Source organism: Ochotona princeps, chromosome 18 (assembly GCF_030435755.1).
Source record: "Ochotona princeps isolate mOchPri1 chromosome 18, mOchPri1.hap1, whole genome shotgun sequence".
NCBI lineage: Eukaryota > Metazoa > Chordata > Mammalia > Lagomorpha > Ochotonidae > Ochotona > Ochotona princeps.
The window spans coordinates 40,834,079-40,855,530 of record NC_080849.1 but is presented as its reverse complement, the minus strand read 5'-3'; the positions used below and the strand labels follow the sequence as shown (position 1 = coordinate 40,855,530).

General features: G+C 40.8%; 1 protein-coding gene across 5 annotated transcripts in view; it reads right to left on the bottom strand.

Annotated features, from left to right (window-relative positions):
* Nucleotides 1–21,452, bottom strand: part of ESCO1 (establishment of sister chromatid cohesion N-acetyltransferase 1) — a 48,548-nt gene that overhangs the window by 18,001 nt on the left and 9,095 nt on the right. For 3 of the 5 annotated variants that reach the window (XR_009247095.1, XM_058677097.1, XM_058677098.1), the window contains exons 2-7: nt 19,930–20,032; nt 17,620–19,716; nt 9,348–9,462; nt 5,963–6,023; nt 2,998–3,112; nt 311–442 (exon numbers count right to left, since the gene is read on the bottom strand). Coding sequence is in view for 4 of the 5 variants with exons in the window: in XM_058677097.1 (XP_058533080.1) it covers nt 311–442; nt 2,998–3,112; nt 5,963–6,023; nt 9,348–9,462; nt 17,620–19,152 (1,956 nt within the window). In the remaining variant the exon portion in view is untranslated. Of the gene's footprint in view, nt 1–310; nt 443–2,997; nt 3,113–5,962; nt 6,024–9,347; nt 9,463–13,647; nt 13,739–17,619; nt 19,717–19,929; nt 20,033–21,452 lie in introns of those variants that run through there. The other 2 variants (XM_058677099.1, XM_058677100.1) reach the window with 2 other exon arrangements.

Below are 21,452 nucleotides of genomic sequence, written 5' to 3'. Positions count from 1 at the left end.
TAACATCAAAGACATTTTTTAAAATTAATACTTCAGTTGGATACCCTGATGTCTTAGAATGGGCAACAAAACTACTTCAGAAAAATACAATTTGTATTTAAAATCCCACAACACTAACCAGTCAGAATAAATTGTCTGGCTTTATGTTTGGTTTTGTTTGAAAATAAGCCAGTGTATTTACTATGCCATCTACTAAAAATGTTATTTTCAAACATGAGATTTTTTCAATGATTGAAATCTGGCCATCCACTACATTACAATTCTGACCTAATATCTGGTATCTGTAATCTAAAATTCAAATTCCACTTACCACATATTTTACAGCACTTATAAACTGGTTATGGAAAAGCAGATGCTGTGTTTCATCTTCTGGATTTGAAGCTGTGTACAGCATTCCACAAATACTGCAGGAAACTGCTCCAAATCTTTTTTGCCCTGCATCCTATTTACAAAAAACACACAGTTTTTTCCCAACCAAAAGAGTTTCTATCACTTAAGCCTTAAAGTTGCAAGAGAACATAAAGACAGAACTACTGAATCCATAAGTAACATCCAATATTCATTCCAAAAATTCAAGTGCTAATACCTGAAATCTGAGTAATTTTACAATAAAATATTTTAATTTTTAGAGAAGATTTAATTTTTATTAGAATGCCATATTTACAGGGAAAAGGAGAAACAGAAAAGATCTTCCATCCACTGGTGCACTCCCCAAGTAACCTCAACCTCTAGAGAGGAGCCAATCCGAAGCCAGGAGCCCCAGGCCTCCTTTCGGGTCTCCCATGCGGGTACAGGGTCCCAAAGCTTTGGGCCATCCTCGACTATTTTATCAAGACACAAGTAGGGAGCTGAATGGGAAGTGGAGCATGCAAGGCAGGAATCTAGCCACTGAGCCATCACACCAGGCCCAACACTTTAAAGCACTTGAGAAATACCTTCAAGAACTATATAGTTCTAAAGTTGGAAACATCACATACTCTATAGAATACTGTTTTACCAACTCCAATTACTCTAATTATAAACGTCTTTAAAAACTGTTCTCTTTTAGATACCTCACAGATACTTCTCTAAAAATTCATCTGGGGCTCGGGCTAGGAAAGGTAGCATGGTTCAACAGACTAATCCTCCACTCTGTGGCACCGGCATTCTACATGAGCATTGGTTCTAGCCCAAACTGCTCCACTCGGAATCCAGCCCTCTGCTTATAGGGAAAGCAGAGGAGGACAGCCCCTGTTTTTGGGACTCTGCACACACATACAAGACCTGGAGAAATCTCCTGGATCCCAGTATCAGATCAGCTCAGCACTGGACATTGCAGCCATTTGAGAAATGAATAAGGGGATAAACCCGTTCTCTAGCTCTCTCTCTCTCCGTAAATATTCCTTCCAAATAAAAACAAGTCAATCTTTTAAAAAATTAACCTGGAGCAGACATCATGGTGTAATAGTTAAGACATCACCTACAACACCAGCATCCTATCTGGTTCCTGTTTCAGGTCCTGGCTGCTCCTTATCTGTCCCAGCTTCCTCCTAGGCATGTAACAAAGTCCCAGGACCTATGTAGGAGATCCCAGATAAAGTCCCTGGCTTTGGCTTGGCTCAGCCTGGGCCCCTGTGGCCATTTAGATAGCAAATCAGCAGATGGAAGATCTCTAGTTCTCCCTTTCCAACTCTGTCTTTCAGATAAATAAAATAAATCCCAAAAAAGGTCTGATCAAAAACTCTGAATAAATGATAATTTTCCCATTCTCTTCGTATTAAATAAGCATGAAAGTCTGACTACAAATCCCCTATATTCCAGTAATCTATGTGTCTCTACAAGTTTTTCACCAAGTATTTTCTATTCTTGTGCTTATTTGGTAAGAAGATTTCAGTAAGATCATCTAAATTTAAGAATAAACTTAAAAGTACAAGTCTTTTACTCTTTTTTGGCTATTTCAGCATTTCATAAGATTCATGCAAATTCTGTGGTTCTAAGTGATAAACAGATCTTACACATATATTTTATGCATTCATGAGATACCTTTTTCTTAACTTTTTTAGTATTTTTTGGCCTGTGAGTTTTTCAATTTATTGCTATTCTCAACAGAGAAAAAAAAAATCCCCATTTAAGTGGCCTTACACAGTTCAAACCCATGCTGTCCAGGGATCAGTCATTACAGACTAATCAATGAACATTCAGCTTTTCAACTTTAGACTGTTATGATTAATGAGAATACATACAGAAGTTTCTCTTTGAACAAGCAATTTTCCCTACAACAAGAAAAGTGTTCCAGTTTCATGGTCAATAAAGTTTTCCTGCAAAGTTTAATTTCGTTAATGTTAACAGAAAACATGAAACAATGTATTGAAAAGTATTAGCAGGTATTATCATTAACATCTTAATGATCAACCCTTAACCAGCATTATCCAATGGAAATATGATTCACAAAATTAAAAGAAAGGTTTAACTGATTTCCATGCATTTCTGAAAACATTTTAAACATCACAATTTCAAAATATATTCAATATTAAAAACTCACAGTGAAATGATTTAATCATTTTGTACAGGTCTTTGAAATTCAGTTTGCAGTTTTTATACTGACAGCATAGCTTAATTCTGTTCATGGATTTCAAATGTTTAACAGCCACACACACTTACCATACTGTACAATACAGTTCTAGACCATCTAATCCTTATTCCCTATCACACTGATCTGAAAATAGAAACATTTGCTGTGGATAAGTCAAATATTCTCCTCACACTGTTTTGTGAAAAACTTCTGGACAATTCTTAACAAGTTATTCTCTAATATTAATGTCAAAATACATTGTCCAGTTCCAAAAACTTCTCTAATTATATTGACTAGAACTACATTAAATGCCAATTATTTTTTTTCCTTTCTCAATTAATTCTTTTATTATTCTCCCTCTCCCCTTGCAAACAAATAAATGTATCCTTAGAAAAACAATAGGATGATTGCAACAATTCTCAGACAAGATGAAGCTCTTTACTTACTATGACCAACTGCTTTTCATCAGCTTTCTCTGATTCTTTTAGCTTCAAGTCCTTTGGAATTGTTATCTCCAAATGTGAATTACACTTAGGCCAAAAATGATTTGGTGATGTCGTCCTAGGAAAAAACATTAAATATTATAAATTTATATCACCCCAAATTACTGGAGGAAAAAAATAATTTACTTTCCATTGAAGACTGATACATTTCAACTTCAACTAGGAAAAAATAACCTTTTAAAAATAAAGGAGGCTATCCCCCTTTAAAGATTGTCAACAACAATACAATAAAATAGATTAAAAAAACAAAAACAAAAACAAAAAAAAATATAAAGGAGGGCCTGGCGGCGGCGTGGCCTAGCGGCTAAAGTCCTCACCTTGAATGCCCCAGGATCCCATGTGGGCGCCGGTTCTAATCCCGGCAGCTCCACTTCCCATCCAGCTCCCTGCTTGTGACCTGGGAAAAGCAGTCGAGGACGGCCTAATGCATTGGGACCCTGCACCCGCGTGGGAGACCCGGAAGAGGTTCCTGGTTCCCAGCTTCGGATTGGCGTGCACCGTTGGGGCTCACTTGGGGAGTGAAACATCGGACGGAAGATCTTCCTCTCTGTCTCTCCTCCTCTCTGTATATCTGACTTTGTAATAAAATAAATAAAATCTCTAAAAAAAAAAAATAAAAAAAATAAAGGAGCAGGACCGAGTGCAGTACCCTATTAGCTAAATCCTCCCCTTATACACTCCAGGATCACATACGGGCACTAGTTCGTATCCAGCTACTCTACTTTCCATCCAGCTCCCTGTTCGTGGTCTGGAAAAACAGAAGAGGATGGCCTAAAGCCTTGGGACCCAGCATCACCGTGGGAGATGTGGAGCAGAGTCCTGGTTTCAAACAGGCTCAGTTCCAGCTGTTGAGGTCAGTTGGGGAGTGAATCAGTGGATGAAAACCTTTCTGGCTTTCCTCTCTGAATCTGTCTTTCCAATACAAATAAATATATTTTTTTAAATACTCTGAATTTCAAAGGGAGCAATAGCTAAGTTACAGAATCAACCAAAATGTCTAACAGCAGGATAAAACTGAAACAAAAAAAAACACCTCAAAGAATGAAATGTTACCAAGTGCAATATGGATGAGCCTAGAGGACATGACGACAACTGAACCAAGTTAGGTACGGGAAGACAAACTCTGCATGATCTCATGTATGTGTTGAAGTTAAAGCGGATTTTAAAAAGTTGACAAAATAGTGGTTACCACAAAAGGTGGGGAAGAGGGATGGAGAGATGGTGTGGTGGTATATGGGTACCAAAGTGCAGATGGAGAGGAGGAGCCGGTAGAGTGTTTCTCAGCACAGTAGGATAATAGAGGGATACTCAAAAACGTTCGCGGGAAAAGGACATTTTGATACAAAAGAAATTTTGAGTTCAGTCATTTAATTCAGCTAACTGTTATGAATAGTTCAAAAGAACTACTGGGGAGAAGTCTCAATATTCCAACAAAAAGAAATGTGAGGCCAGTACTGTTTATATTGGGTAAATCTGCCACCTACAATATCAATTTTCCACATAGGCACTTGTTTATGTTTTGACTGCTTCACTTGTGATTGAACTTCCTATTAATGTGCTTGGGAAAGGATACAGTGAAGGATGACCCAAGTCCTTGTGCCCCTGCACCCATATGAAAGACCCAGAAGAAACACCTAGCTTCAGCCCAGCCCAGCTCCAGCCACTGCAGCCATTTAGGAAATGAACTTGTGAATGGAATCTCTCTGCTGCTCCCTGTCTCTCCTCTCTAACTCTGCCTTTCAAATAAATAATAAATCTTTCTTTTTAAAAGAGAAGTATTTGAGGTAGAGAATATGCCAATTACCTTGATTTTATCATTACACACTGCAGGCATGCATTAAAAGATCATCATGAACATGCAAAACTATTATCAATTAAAATAAAAATAAAGGATAAAATACCAAATTTTAATAAGCATCTATATCACCTACTGTAGTCTAACTATGCTGTATGTTTTATAGTGTCAGCACGCCACTACAGTTTTAATAGCAAAGTCACAACATGTATTAAATATTGCTTCTTGGTAATTCAAAAGGCAAAAGTAAGATGTATTTAACGCTAACACTGAAAAGCTTTAACCTACTTGAAGTACTCTTACATGTTGATAATACACAGTATTTACAGAAGTAGGTACAAAAAGGAACAGCCACTTTGGAGGGAACTGAGGCAGTAAGGCTGTCTCAGCTATGAATCAATCCTAGGAATAGTCACAGAGTGGATAAAGATGCACATGTTGTTGCAAAATGGTTTTGTGGCAAACTAGAAACAACTAAAATTTCCATAAAATGGAGCATAAAGCAAAGAACAGTCACACAACAATATCTCATACAGAACTGAACAGTTAAGAAGGCATAACAGATTCCCAGGCACTTTAAAAAAACAAAAAGGAAAAAATACAGTTATTTAAGAGTACACATAGGCACAGAGAAAAGTGCAATGAAAAGAGAATTTCTGAGTAAACTGACGATTACCTACTTTCCGTTCTTAGGGAAAAATTCCCATACTCAAAACTCGCTAGTCTTTCAGCACCCAAATACACACCTCCATTAAACTAGTACCTTACAGGCCCGGCGGCATGGCCTAGTGGCTAAAGTCCTTGCCTTGAACGCGCCAGGATCCCATATGGGCGCTGGTTCTAATCCCGGCAGCTCCACTTCCCATCCAGCTCCCTGCCTGTGGCCTGGCAAAGCAGTCGAGGATGGCCCAAAGCCTTGGGATCCTGCACCCGCGTGGGAGACCTAGAGGAAGTTCCTGGCTCCTGGCTCCGGATCTGCACAGCACCGGCCGTTGTGGCTCACTTGAGGAGTGAATCATTGAACGGAAGATCTTGCTCTCTTTCTCTCCTCCTCTTTGTATATCTGACTTTGTAATAAAAATAAATAAAAAAATAAATAAACTGGTACCTTACCTGCTTTCACCGTTCTTAGATGTTTGGTCATCCACTGTACTGTGCTGTTTGGGAGATGAACCTGTAATTTAATCAAGAAAACGTGTTTCAATGTGAAGCTCTGTATCAAATGATAAAAATTATACCAAAAGAAAAACTCCAGTGCATAAAATGCTTTAAAGATCATTTGTTAAACCAGAACCAGCACCTAGGAATGTTTCTTCAGAAGCAGCAGAAAGGACATGTCATGCTTAGGTCACAGCGCTACCAATTACTAGCATTAAGCTGTGGAAATTATTTTAATGCCATAATAATGATACAATATCTACATGTAAATAACTAAAAGATTTCCTTGTTAAAAAATTATCTTTCCCATAACAAGTGCAGTGTTATGGTATTCTACCCATGGCACCGGCATCCCACATGGGTGTTGGTTTGTGTTTCACCTGTTCCACTTCCCTACCAGCTCCCTGCTTGTGGCCTGGGAAGCCAGCAGAGAATGGCACAAGCCTTGGGACCTCACACCCACATGGGAGACCTGGAAGAAGATCCTGGCTCCTGGCTTCGGACTGGCTCAGCTCCGGCCACTGTGGCCATTTGAGTAATGAATTAACATATGGAAGATCTTTCCCTGTCTCTCCTTCTCTCTGTGAATCTGATCAGCCTTTCCAACAAAAATAAAAAATAAATTTTTAGAGAAATAATGCAGTGTAAGTGGATAATTTAGAACAGTGTTGCTTTAATTTTTGTCCTTCTACTTACATAGTTGAGGGGGATGCCCCCCATGTGGACCTCTGATTCGCCTGGGGAGACTCAGGGATAGAAAACGCTGGGTAGGACACATGTGGTCCTTCTTTTTTTCCTCCTGTGTCCTCAGAGGAGGAGGAGAAGATGGCTATTCCTTGCTGTAAAACTACATCAGCACCCAAAGTGGAGGTCGATTATTTGATGATACCCCAGAGACCCGCAGTAGGGAAGAGTGCTCCGAGAGTGTTACTTGAGTGGCTTCAATAGCCCTGAGATGTTGGTTTTGTCGTACCAGGTTTAAGAAAATCTTTCCAAGGTCTACTGGTAGACAGAGTCTATTTTAATGCATCCAGGAACGTGTTGCAAAGCTTGGCCAGGAGAATTGTCCAACCTATTAAACTTTCCATCTTCTGATGAGGCAGTGGACATCCTCTATTGACCTAGATGAGCTGGCTGTCCTGCCCCCCATGTGTATCTGCACATGCTGTCCACTGCACAGGCTTCAGCAACTGAGGAGGCCCAGTCCCAACACATGTATTCCAAGGTCAGACAACATACTGTGATTTCCCCTGGACCTGTGGTCAGAGTCTATGCGTCCAGCGGGGGAGTCCACATACTGGTGGATGCAGCAGCCTGATCAGTTTCACCTCAGCCCCATACATAAGTTGAACCAATGGCTACTGCAGCCCTGTGCAGCCAGTCTGCCATAGACCTGGTTTTCATGCATATCAGAGGATACCACAGCTTACTCAGGGTTACTCCTAACAACCCTCACCAGGCCTGCCCCAGACCCAGTTTTGGGGCATGCCAGGTTCTATGTACCTAGCCCAGCTGAGCCCACATCCCATTCAGTTCTCACACGGGTACTACAGCTTAGCTCAACCCAAGCCACCCCCAGCCCCAGTCCTTACATATGCCAACAGGTGCTGCTGCCTTGTCCAGCCTGACCTGTACCCAACCCTGGCTCTTGTGCTCAACAGTGAAAGGAACAGCCTAGCAAGGAAGCACCCACATGTTCCCCCACCAGGAATATCCCCAGTCTCAGATCTTGCGCCTGCCGAGGATATTGTAGTCCAGCCTGACATGACTTACACCCAGTCCAGAAACTTGCCAGCTGGTGCTGCAGCCTAGCTTGGTCCAGCCTGGGTGGGCCCATCACTGCCCCAGCTCTCCATGTAAACCACAGGATGCTGCTGCAGTCCCACAGAAGGGAACCCACAATTCCCCTACTGAATCTGCCCCTAGAACTGTTCCCTTGCATTTCACTGGGTGCTATGGCCCAGCCTGACATGGCCCACCCCCTGCTCTGACACTCACGGGTGGGTATTGCGGCCTAGCCCAGTAACACCCAGTTATGGCCAGGCCCATAACTGCAAGTGCCATTGGGTGGAGGGTGATGTTGTTTAGCTCAGCCCAGGACTCCCACATGGGCAGGTACCCTGTCCTGATCCAAACATGTTCTCTGGTTTCTCCCCTCTAAACCACTCCATCTTAGTTTCTCTAACCACCTGTGAGTGCAGTGGCCTGGTCTATGGAAGACCCCAGAAATCACTCCTTCCCTGTCAAACATGCCCTCAGTTGCTCCCACTGCAATGTATTACCAGATCCCTTCCCCAGGCAATCTACAGCCCACCCACCCACACCTGGGGCTGGGATGGCATGGAGTTCCCCACCTTCCCCACTTACCTATTAAAAAAAAAATGGCAACTATACTGGCATATTAATACAGCTAACTGAAATTTGGCATTAATCAAGCTCAGAATGCCCACCTATTATTGGCAGCTTTTCTCCCAGCAGCTTATGCCAGGTACAACCAATTTAGGCAGTTGCCCACAACTGGAAATTTGCAGCAGTGTTACATCTTTCATTCAGAGACAAATTCAATCAGACAGAATAATCAGGGCCCAGCGTGATGGCTAAATCCTTACTTTGCATTTGCCGGGATCCCATATGGTCGCCAACTAATGCCCCTGCTGCTCCACTTCCCATCCAGCTCCCTGCTTGCGGCCTGGGAAAGCCATCAAGGACAGTCTAAAACCCTGGGACCCTGCACCCATGTGGGAGAGCCAGAAGAAGCTCCTGGTTACTGGCTTTGGGTCGGCTCAGCTCCAGGTGTTGCAGCCACTGGGGAGTGAACCAGCAGCTGGGGGATCTTTTTCTCTGTCTCTACTTCTCTCTGCAGATCTATCTTCCAATAAAAATAAATGTTTAAAAAAAAAAAGACCGAATAGTAAGAATCCAAAATTATAAAAGACAAAGAGTAATAGCCTGGGAAAAGCAGTAGAAAATGTCCCTATTATTTGGGCCCCTACTACCAAATGAGAGACATGGAGAAAGCTCCTGGCTCTTAGCTTCAGCTTGGCCCAGCACTGGCCATAGTAGACAACTAGGGAGTGGACCAGTGAATGGAAGATCAGTCTGAACCCCCAACATCTGACTTTCAAATACATATTTTTCTTTTTTTAAAAAAGTGGTACTTAGGTCTTTAAACAAATCAAAGAAGCAATTCCAAAAATGGTGACAATCATAGATCTGAAAAGCACAGCACTGGTTAAGAAGGATGTAACGGGCTAGCAGGCATACAATATAGCTCTGTAATGGTGACAATGGAAAAAAACCTCCAAACACTGAAATCCAAATAATATTTTCAAAGTATTACCTGGAAATTTATTCTCTCCCGTGCCAATTTTAGCTTGACTGAACGGTGTTGAAACAGCAGTAGTATTTTCCACTAGACAGTTTTCCAATTTGGATTCCAAGCATAAGCTGAAATTCTAAAGAAATGTGACATATTATATATCAACCTTTGCGTCTGATTGCCATACACTATAAGGAAATTGAAAATAATACTTTATATTTGGAGTAATTCACATTAACATATCTTCAAAGGTTCTCTATGGCCTTTCCACAAGGCACCTTCTCAGTATCAGCTGCCTTTATTCCTCTTCACACTAAATTTAAAAACTTAACTCATACCTCTTCTATATATATTCTATAGATGCTTTTTAGCAACATAGGTGTGATGAACTTTTTACTGCCAAAGGTTATTTACATATTTATAAAATCACTCATGGGCCATACAAAATTATCATCCAGGCAAGCACCAGACCACAACAGGCTAATTCTCCACCTTTCAAGCACCAACATCCCATATGGGTGCGGGTACTAGCCCCAGCTGCTCCAGTGCCCATCCAGCTCCCTGCTTGTCACCTGGGAAAGCAATGGAGGATGACCCAAGTCCTTAGCACTCTGACACATGGGAGATCCAGTTCAAGCCTCACTCCACTCCAGCCATTGCAGCAATTTGGGGAGTAAACCAGCAAATGGTAGATCTTCCTTTTCTGAACTTCCTTGTCCCTGTCAATCTGCCTTCCCAATAAAAATAAATCTTTAAAAAAAAAAAAAAAAAGAATATTCTGCTTCAGATTCACTAGATTTCAAGTTTCACCTACAGTTCCCTCAGCAGGGCCAGACCATGTAATTTTGCTGACGCTGAACAGCCAGTAGGCTGCACATTCTCCACCCCGTGTTGACAGTCTCCTTTACTGTACTGCCCAATATCGTCTAACTCTGAATTCAGAGCACATGAAATGTGCTAAGCAAGATCAGGGGTGTATGGGTAAGCATACATCATGTACCTGATTTGGAAAATTTAAACACAAACAACAAAGTACTTTGAAATTATAGTTATATATTTTGTATGACAGCTTCAATATACTGGAATTAATTTTATTTTTGTTCCACTAATATGGCTATCAGACAATTTAAAATTATACAGGTAGCCTACATCATTTCTTTTCTACAATTTTCTTATTTGACAAGAGAACCAAAAATAATTCAGTGAAAAAGTCTGGTCTCTTCAACAAATGCTGTTGAGGGCTCGGCAGCGTGGCCTAGTGGCTAAGGTCCTCGCCTTGATCCCATATGGCCGCTGGTTCTAATCCCGGCAGCTCCACTTCCTCTCTATCTCTCCTCCTCTCAGTGTATCTGACTTTGTAATAAAAATAAAAATAAATCTTAAAAAAAAAATGCTGTTGAAACAATTACATACCACCCTACAGAATAAATAAGCAAGAGCCCCACCTGTCATCTTTTTAAAAAAATCAGCTCTAAATAGAACAGAGGCCAAAATCTGCACCCACAAGCCATCAAAATATTAGAGGAAAGCATAGGAAGCATTCTGCAGATAAAAAGACTGGGAGACTTCTTAGAACACTCACCAAAAGCACAAGCAGTCAAAGCCAAAATAAACAAAGTGCACTACACCAAGCTGAGAAGCTTCTGTACAGCAAAGGAAATGATCAACAAACTGAAGAGGCAATCAACGGAATGGAGAAAATCTTGGCACTGTACACAAAAGAAAGGGAACTAATATTCAGGATTTACAAAGAGCTTCAGAAACTCAACAGTGGCAAAACAAATAACCCTGTGAAGAAACAGGCAAAGGAAATAAACAGACAGTTTTCTAAAGAACATATTCAAATAGCTAATAGACATATGAAAAAAATACTCAGGTTCCCTGGCTTTCAGGAAAATACAAAAAAAAACCACAAATAAAAACCTAACTCCATCTATACTGGCCTACATTCAGAACTCTACTGACAACACCTACTAGGTTGGATGTGAGGAGAAAGGTACCCTCTTTCACTGTTGCTGGAAGTGCAGGCTAGTACGACCACCGTGGAAGTCAGTATGGAGAGTGCTAAGAGATCTGAAAATTGACCTGCCATATGACCCAGCTATTCCATTTCTGAGAATATATCCAAAGGAAATGAAATCCTGTATTCACAGCAGCACAACCTGTAATAGTGAAGATATGGAAACAACCCAGATGCCTGTCAAAAGAGGAGTGCATAAAGAAACTGGTACATCTATTCTCTAGACTACTACTCAGCCATTAAAAATAGTGAAATCCGGGCCCGGCGGCGTGGCCTAGCAGCTAAAGTCCTCGCCTTGAAAGCCCCGGGATCCCATGTGGGCGCCGGTTCTGATCCCGGCAGCTCCACTTCCCATCCAGCTCCCTGCTTGTGGCCTGGGAAAGCAGTCGAGGACAGCCCAATGCATTGGGACCCTGCACCCACGTGGGAGACCCGGAAGAGGTTCCAGGTTCCCGGCTTCGGATCGGCGCGCACTGGCCCGTTGCGGCTCACTTGGGGAGTGAATCATCGGACGGAAGATCTTCCTCTCTGTCTCTCCTCCTCTGTGTATATCTGGCTGTAATAAAATGAATAAATCTTTAAAAAAAAATAGTGAAATCCTATCATTTGCAATAAAATGGTCCCAACTAGAGACCAATGAAATAAGCTAATCCCAAAAAGACAAATATCATATGTTCTGATATAAAGCAACCTTCACGCAAAATACAAGATCAACAGATACATAGGTAAACATGTATGTATATATAATCATCTAGAGGGACTGTATAATAGACTACCATATCAAGATGTGACGATATAGTATACATCTCTACTTCCAAATCAAAAATGGACTCCCAATGAAACTGTTAAATATACCTTGACAACAGGATGCTGGACTCTGTGCCATGGCCTATATCTATAATGCGTGGATACACTTAGAAAACAGAATGATGGACTCATGACTGTTTTTGAAGGACTATTCTATTGTAATAATATAGGAGAAATACGTTGGGGAATGGGAAAAGGAGAAGGGGAGGGAGAAATCCCAGAGCCTACTGAACTATATCATAAAACAGACAATTTAAAAAATTATTCACTTATTCAAAAAGATTCACAGAGAGGGAAAGAGAAAGACAGAGCTTCCATCCACTGGCTCACTCCCCAGATGGCTGCAACAGCCAGGACTGAGCCAGGTCAAACCAAGAGTCAGAAATTCCACCTAGGATTCTCAATGCAAGGCTCAGGCCCAAGCCCTTGCACCATCTTCTACCACCTTCCAAGACACAGTAGCAGAAAGCTGGGTCACAAGTGGAACAGCCAAAATTTGAACTGATGCTCATATAGGATGTCAGCATTCCAGGCAATGGCTTACCTCCCTGCACCACACTGGCCCCGTATTTCTACCAAAGCGTGCTAACCTAGAATGTATTTCACCCTGTACACACTCATTACACAAGAGTATTTCAAAGAGCTCATGGAGATAAAAGTAAGTTTTTACACATTAAAATGTATACACACTTGCATAAACTTTTACATACTACAGATTCCCCATGGGCTTTCTGAAGACTCTGCACCTGTTTGGATTTTTAATTTTTCATTAATTCATTTTATTTGAAAGGCAGATAGAGAGCTCTTCCATCAGCTGGAGTTTATTCCCAAATGATTACAATAATCAGTTCTAAATCAGGCTGAAGCAGGAAGTCAGGAATTCCATCTGGGTCTCCCACTTACATGGCAGGAGTCCAAGTACTTGGTCAATCTGCTGCTGCCTTTCCAGACACATAACAGGGAGCTGGAGTGGAAGCAGAGCAGCTAGGACTCAAACCAGCACTGAAATGGAATGACAGTATAGCTAACGGTTGCTTAATCACGATGCCACTCCTGCAACACAAGTTTCTTAAAGGAAGAATCAGTCTCTGCAGCCCCAGCACCACGCTCTAGACACAGGAAAAATACAAGTATATACTGGATTCATCCTGGCATAATCATGTTGTTATAATCAGTGACAACACACTTTGAATTTGGTGAAAAACTTGTCTTTTAGTAGAAAAAAACCAGATTTGTGGTGTAAATTATGTATACATATTAAGACACCTTGTGTATCAGTAAGTACCAAATACACTGCTTGCACAAAATCAAATTTCAAAAAAAATTAAGGGGAGGCATTACGGGGCAGGCAGGACACACTGTGAGACACCAGCATCCCACATAAGAGTGCCTCATTCAGAACTCAGTCAATCCACTTCCAATACAGTTTTCTGCTAATATGCATCCTGGAAAGAGGACACAACGAATGCTCAAGTACTTGAGTCACTGACCCACCTGGGAGTTCCAGGATCCTGGCTTCAGCGTGGTCCAGCCCTGCCTGTTGTAGGCATTTGGGGAGTGAACCAACGGTTGGAAGATATTCTCTCTTTGTTTTAAATACATAAAACAATGAAAAATTTTAGACACATAAAAAATGTTAGCATTCATGTAAAAATTTAAGACACAAACAAATGCTACCTTTTATGGACATATACACACATACATGAAATCATAAAAACAGAGGCAGGTGTAAGCATTTGCTGCCACCTGGGACACCCACATGCCACATCAAGCACCTAGTCCCAGTCCCATTTCATATTCCAATTTCCTGCTTTTGTACACCGCAGAAAGCAGCAGATAACAGCTCAGGTACTTGGGTAGACCTGGACTGAATTTTGGGCCCTCATTTTGGTCTGGCCCCATACTGGCTATTGCAGGCATTTGGAAAGCAAATTAGTAGCTGAAACATCACTCCGTTTTTCTCTCCCTGATCTTAAAATAAAAATAAATAAGAACAGGAAAAAAAATCACAAACAAAAATATCCATGTTATCAAATTAGGGAGTACATTTAACTCTGTGTAGAGAGGTGAGAAAGAATAAAGAGGGAGATGCAATCTTCAATATCTGTAACAGACTTTTTTTTTAATTATTATATTTTTGACAATCTTTACATAGTCAATTAGGTGTAACACTTTTCTTAAAGAATCTGAAGTAATTCAAGAAAACATTAATTTCTGTTAAATCTAGGTGGTAATTTCTTCTATATTCTATATATTCTATATTCTGAATGTCTGAAATAGCTTAAAAATGGAAAACATTAAGACTTTAACATGGATATTAAATCTCACTTTTTTTTTTTCAAAAAAACTGTTTTAAGATTTACTTTATTTTTATGCGAATGGCAGAGCTACAGAGGGGAGAGATAGGTCTTCCACTCACTGGCCCACCCATCAATGGCCACAACAGGAGGAGGTAGGACAATCTGAAGCCTTGAGCTTCTTCCCAGTCTCCCATGTGGGTGTAGGGAACCAACAACGTGGGATATCCTCTGCTGCTTTTCCCAGACCACAGATAGAAAACTGCATCAGAAGTGGAGCAGCTGGGACACGAACCAGCATTCATATGGGATGCCAGCCCGGCAGTGACCCTACTACATCTACCGCACCGTGGCATATGTCCCAAAATGTATTTATTTTTATATGAAAGTCTGAGTTACAGAGAGAAGGAGACAGAGACAGATCTTCCATCTACTGGTTCACTCCCCAGATGGCCACGACGGTCAGACCTGAGCCAGTCAAAGCCAGGAACCAGGAGCTTTCCCCAAGTTTCCTATGTGGGTACAGTAACCCAAACACTTGGGAGATCTGCTGCTGCTTTCCCAATACAGCAGCAGGGAGCTACAAAAGAAGCAGAGTTATCGGGACTCGAATTGCCACCTATACGGGATGCTGGAGCCGCATCATGGCACCCGCCTTAGTTTGTTTCTCATAATTTGCTTCAAAACAGAGAGACTAAATCCAAAGCACTTTAATATATGCAATGTTGTATAATGTCAAAATTATGTGGTCTACGTAAAATCTCTTCTCTAGTGGTTTAGCTAAGGAAATGATTAGATTTCTTGTCCTTCAATATATTATTTGTAAACTGTCTCCTGAGTTTTAACAGGCATTTACGAAGCTGTCCAGCTATGTTCGAGGACACACTTCATCTAAGAGGCCACAACTTATTATTCATATACTATTTATTTCTAATTATGACCTCAACTTGGTAAAATATTTTCTGAATAATCATCTTGTAACTGACAACTTCATTCCCATTTGTTTAGGAAATAAAATCTAAGAGTACCACGTTTCTTCCCTTTAAGTTCATCCCAATTTTCAGCCCAGAATAGACACTGCTCTATTTTCCCGGCTCTTAGCATACAACCCAGACTCCTAACATACTACAATTGTTTCTAGACCAATGTTTCCAAAGAAAACTTGAAATCATTCTCACAATCTAGATAACCTTTTTTCTCTGTTCATGACTTTTCCGTTCAATTATCTAATGCTCAGGACATGTTGGTGCTGAAAAGAATGCTGAACTAATAATTAGAACACCTAGATTCTAAACTTTTTTGTGCCACCAAAGGTGTGACCTAAATCACATACTATTTTCCAATTTAAAATTAAGTAATTAATATAAATTAACAGTGAATTTTAAAATCTGTAATACAGAGCTTCTGGAATCTGTGAATACAAAATTTCTGCTTATTTCTGGTATTCCAATGTAATTCACTTTAGCAAGGAAAAGGATCAGCCATTTTTATAAAGTTTAAGATTATTTTCCTAGATAATCATTGGGGTCTCCTAGATAAAAGCCACGGCTTTCTTTTTTTTTTAAATACACTATTTTTTTTTTATTCATTAATTACAAAGTCATAGCTTTCAATTTGCTTTGTTTACTGCAAAAATCTCTGGTCTCAACAATTTTACTCTGAGATTTATACTGAATTATTTACGCAACTCAGAATTTTTTTCAAGATTCATTTTTTTATTGCAAAGGCATATTTTACAGAGAGGAGAAACAGACAGAAAAATTTTCCATCCGCTGGTTCAATCCCCAAGTGGCCACAATGGCCGGAGCTGAGCCTATCCAACCTGAGATCAGGGGCCAGGAGCTTCTTCCGGGTCTCCTTTGTGAGTTGCAGGGTCTCAAGGCTTTGGGCTGTCCTCTACTGCTTTCCCAGGCCAGAGAGAGCTGAATGGGAAATGCAGCTGTCGGGACACAAACCAATGCCCATAAATAAGGGAGCCTGGGACATGCAACGCGAGAACTTTAGCCACTAGGGCTACCACACTAGGCCCCAACTCAGAAGTGTAATCTGTCAAGCATCCAAAATGGTCATATAAGTCAAACCAAAAGACATCCTTTCAAAGATATTTAACTTTGGGAGGCTGATGCACTAGCGTAGGTTGCTGGGCCTTCACCTGTAGTATCAGCATTCCACATGGAGGCTGGTTCATGTCCCTGCTGCTCTATTCCTGATTCACTCCCTGCTTATGGCCTAGAAAAGAGCAAGATGGCTCAAGTCCTTAGGCTCCTGCACCCACTAGGGGAGACCCACAGGAAGCTCCTGGCTCCTAGCTCCTAGCTTTGTACTGGCCCAGCTCCAGCCATTTGGGCTGTGAGCCAGAGGATGGAGGATCTGTTTCTCCTCTCGGTTGCTCTGTCTTTCCAATAAAAATCTGAAAAAGGGATATTTGATTTTGGAGCTGTCATAGTCACAGTGGCACAGATTAAACTGCAATGCCAGCATCCCATATGAGCACCAATACAATACTGGCTGCTCCACTTTCCATCCAATTACCTACTAACACACCTGAGAAAGAAGACAACCCAAGTACTCAGAGCCCTTCAACTAGCACAGACTCAGCTGAAGCTCCTGGTTCCAAACCAACTAAGCCCTGGGCACCCGGGGAGTGAGCCAGCAGATGGAAGATTCCTGTCTCTTCCGCTAACTCTATTTTCAAGTTAAAAAAAGGGGGGAGGGGGAGCATCTTGATTACCAACTCTTTACTCTTTTCTAACTTAAATATTAAATGTGTTATAAACAGGTTTTTCTTATTAGAAAATACTCAACTACCTCTATTGTGCATAATGAAAACGGATTACCCAGGCCTGGCGGCGTGGCCTAGTGGCTAAAGTCCTCAACTTGAACACGCTGGGATCCCATGTGGGTGCCGGTTCTACTCCCGACAGACCTGCCTCCCATCCAGCTCCCTGCCTGTGACCTGGGAAAGCAGTCGAGGACGGCCCAGAGCACTGGGACCCTGCACCGGCGTGGGATACCCGGAGAGGCTCTGGGCTCCTGGCTTCGGATCGGCTCAGCTCAGGCTATTGCAGCCGCTTGGGGAGTCAATCAATAGACATCAGATCTCTCTGTATATCTGACTTTCCAATAAAAATAAATCTTAAAAAAAAAAAAAAGAAAGAAAAAGGATTACCTTATCTGGTGTGGATTCAGAAGAATGTTTCATCTGATTTTCCAATGGTGGGTCAGAAGATTTTATTTGTTTATCCAAATGGCAGTTGTCAGGAGCCCTTTTTACAGCCTTAATTTCAACTGTAATGTCATTAACTTTAATGTCTCCAGAATAAATTTCTTCCATTTTGTTCTGCTGGCCAGATATACATTTATCATGTGTTTTTGTCCCTATAGATGTCCTTTGTGTCATCGAATCATGACTTTCTAACGATGGCGGTGAAAAACCAGTTCGTAAAAAGCCCAATTTAGGCGGTACTTGACAGTCTGACTTACTTTGTTGCACAGAGTTGAATTTTGAGAGTTTAATTTTAGTCCAGTTAGAGTTCTTCTTAGTTGAGCTGCTTATTCCATTTAATACACACTTCACAGGCTTTGTTTTTCTACTAGGAAAAAAACGATTACATTGCACGTCCTGATTTGTTTCCTTTTGATGAAGTATTTGCTTTTCAACACTGGTCTCTTCCAATTTTACTTCTGTAGGCGTCTCCTTTCCACTTTCCACTTGTGAAGATTCCTTTTTTACCTCGACAGTATCTGACTCAATCTCTCCAGCAATTTCTTCACAAAGCTGGAGAATGCTACCTCGTTTGCTCTTTCCTGCTTGCTCCAATTCGTTACCTATACTTTGTTCAGGGACTGATGGCTGTGGACTTTTGGGGGATTTTACGCTAGTGTTCGCTTGTGTGTGAACCGATTTCATCTCATTCTTTTTACAGACCCCTGAAGTAGTCATTTTTGATCTTTTTACCTCAGAAGTTGCAGGCACATATTTCGTTTCCTCCTTTCTAGTCATCTTCTGGAGACACTTCTCAGACCCTTGAGTGCAGGAAGGGCCACAAGCACATGCAATCTGCTGCTCCACTTTGCGTTTTTTTCCTTTGGGGGAATTTATTGCTTCATTACTCACTGAATTTCCATCCTCTTTAGAATCAGACTTTATTTCCAACACTTTCCTTTTCACATGCTTACTTGTTTTGACTTTATTCGATTTACTCTGAGTACTGTTACAATGCTCTTTTCTTGTTAGTGGCAAACTCTGTTTAACGGCTTGAACTTGACCCTGAATTTCCCTACTGCGCAAAGACCTTGTGGAAACCTCTGATAACTGCTGCAGTCTTTGTGACCTCCTATTAAGCTGCTCATTTGCTTTAGGGGTTTCATGCACTAATTTCTTCTGAGACAATTTATTCTTTGTAGAGGCTTCCTGGGGCTGTCCCTTCACAGTGGTCACATTTCTGTTACTGGACTTGATAGCTCTGCTGTCATGGGATGTTGCCTTTGCAGATCTTGTACTCATGCGTGTTGCCAATTCAGGCTGACTTATTTTACTTTCATTGTAAGACGGAACCAGTGATTTTACACTTTCTTTTGCACCTGATTTTTTTGTTTGATCCTTTGGAGAATCCCGAGTTCCTATTTCTAAATTCTTATCTTCACTTTTTTTATTAACTTTAGAGGAACTTTCTTTTGATTTCTCTGGAATGGACATCATTCCTGAGTAATGTCTTCCTTTACACTGAGTTGCTTTTGAGAGGATTTTCGTGCTGAATAGCTGGTATTGTTACTGGGGAACAGGTCTTAAAAACCAACTTTAATCGATACTGATACACATTTCGACAAAAATATTAGTTTGCTTCAGATAAGGTTTTTGTCATTCCTAGAACATGAGAAAAGTTGGCATGAATGCCAAAAAATATCTTCTTTATACTTTAGACAAGGCAACAGAAATTTAAGAAAAAATTTAATTCTAATTTGATATTTTTATTACAAAAAAATTAATTCATGTGCATATTGTTCTGTTAACTTTTAAATTAATTCTGGTTTCATACCTAGCCCTATTATTGGAGGAATGACTTCTCACTGACCCGGAGACAAAATCTTTGAAAACTTTTTTCTTCTGAAGTCTACAGTTACTGGACTTCGATTCACTTGAAACATTTCTTAAGGCTAACACGTGTCTTTCCTTGCTTGTTGAATTTGTTGTGTAGTTCTTACCGAACCTCCTTTGCTTAACAAAACACTGTATTAATATAGATTGTATTTTATGTTGCCAGTTCTGAAAAATTAAAAAAACAGAAATTAAACGTTGTACAAAGATGACAATGTCAGTACTTTATAGAACTCCTAAGTTATAACAAAATGTAACTTGTCCTTTTGAAATACTCATTATGTACAATTAAGACTAACAGAGAATGAAACATCCCAGGCACATAACCATTCATGCTACACGTGGGTAGAATAGACGCAAGCCAGGTTATTCCTTACTTACATTTCTCTTTCCACATGACACAACTGATACTTCAGCCACCATAACTCAGGCAAATGTGACAGAACCATTCCTTATGATCTGCCTTTAACACATTACACAGCACCTAAAAGAAAAAAGGTTTTCAATGTTTAAAGGGACAAAAAAAAGAGATAAATACCCATTCACTTCTCATGAAATACAACATTAATTACGCCCCACCCATCATTAGTCATTATCTCTTCAGAGCTCACATAGCACTTTTTTTTTAAAGATTTATTTTCTATTGGAAAGTCAGATATACAGAGAGGAGGAGAGACAAAGAGGAAGATCTTCCATCTGCTGATTCACTCCTCAAGTGAGCACAACGGCAGGTGCTGAGCCAATCCACAACCAGGAGCCATGAACCTCCTCCAGTTCTCCCCCAGGCCACAAGCAGGGAACTGGATGGGAAGTGGAGCTGCCGGGATTAGAACCAGCACACACAGGGGATCCCAGCAAGTTCAAGTTGAGGACTTTAGCTGCAAGGCCATCAAGCCGGGCCCCCACATAGCATTTTTTAAAGTATGGTTCATGCACTCAATAAAACAGCATGCATCCAATTTACTTTGTGGAAAAGAAAATAAAAAACACAATTCATAACACAAGCATAAAATTGCTCGAACTGCTAAAGTCCTATTTTGAAGAAAAAACATAGCACAAACATATACACTCAAAGGCCTGGCAAACAGCAGCAGGTGGCCAATTTAAACACCAAATTTGTCTCCATTCCTCCATTAAAATGCTATCAAAAAAAGAAAGAAAAGAAAAAGTAGAGCAATTAAGACAAAACCTGAGGGATAACGAACAACAGAACAGAAAATAAAATCATTAAAGCATAAAGGACAAAATGTGTAACCTCACACATTCAATAAAATATAAACCCTAAATTTAAAATACAAAAAGTTGAGAAATAGCTTTATTTACATCACAGAAACCAAAAGTACCAGATTCAATCAGAAAATGAAAATTAGGGTCCAGGGAATGGCTCAATTGACTAATCCTCCCTTTCAAGCACCAGGATCCCATAAAGGCACCAGTTCCCTTCAGCTCCCTGCCTGTGGCCTGGGAAAGCAGTAGAGGATGGCCTAAAGCCTTGGGACCCTGCACCCACACAGGAGACCAGAAAGAAACTCCTGGCTCCCAGTTTCACATCGGCTCAGCTCCTGGCCAGTTCACTGCCCTTCTCACTATCTCTCCTTCTCTCTGTAAATCTGCCTTTTCAATTTAAAATTAATTAATTTCAAAAATAAAAAAATTGCGAATGAAAATGGGACTCAAAAAAAAAAAAAAAATCAGGGGCCCAGTGCAATAGCATAGTGGTTAAAGACCTCGCCTTGCAAGTGCCAGGATCCCATATGGTCGCTGGTTCTAATCCCAGAGTCCCTGCTTCCCATCCAGCTCCCTGCTTGTGGCCTGGGAAAGCAGTCAAGGATGGCCCAAAGCCTTGGGATGCTGCACTCACACGGGAGACATAGAGGAGGTTCCAGGCTCCTGGTTGCGGATCG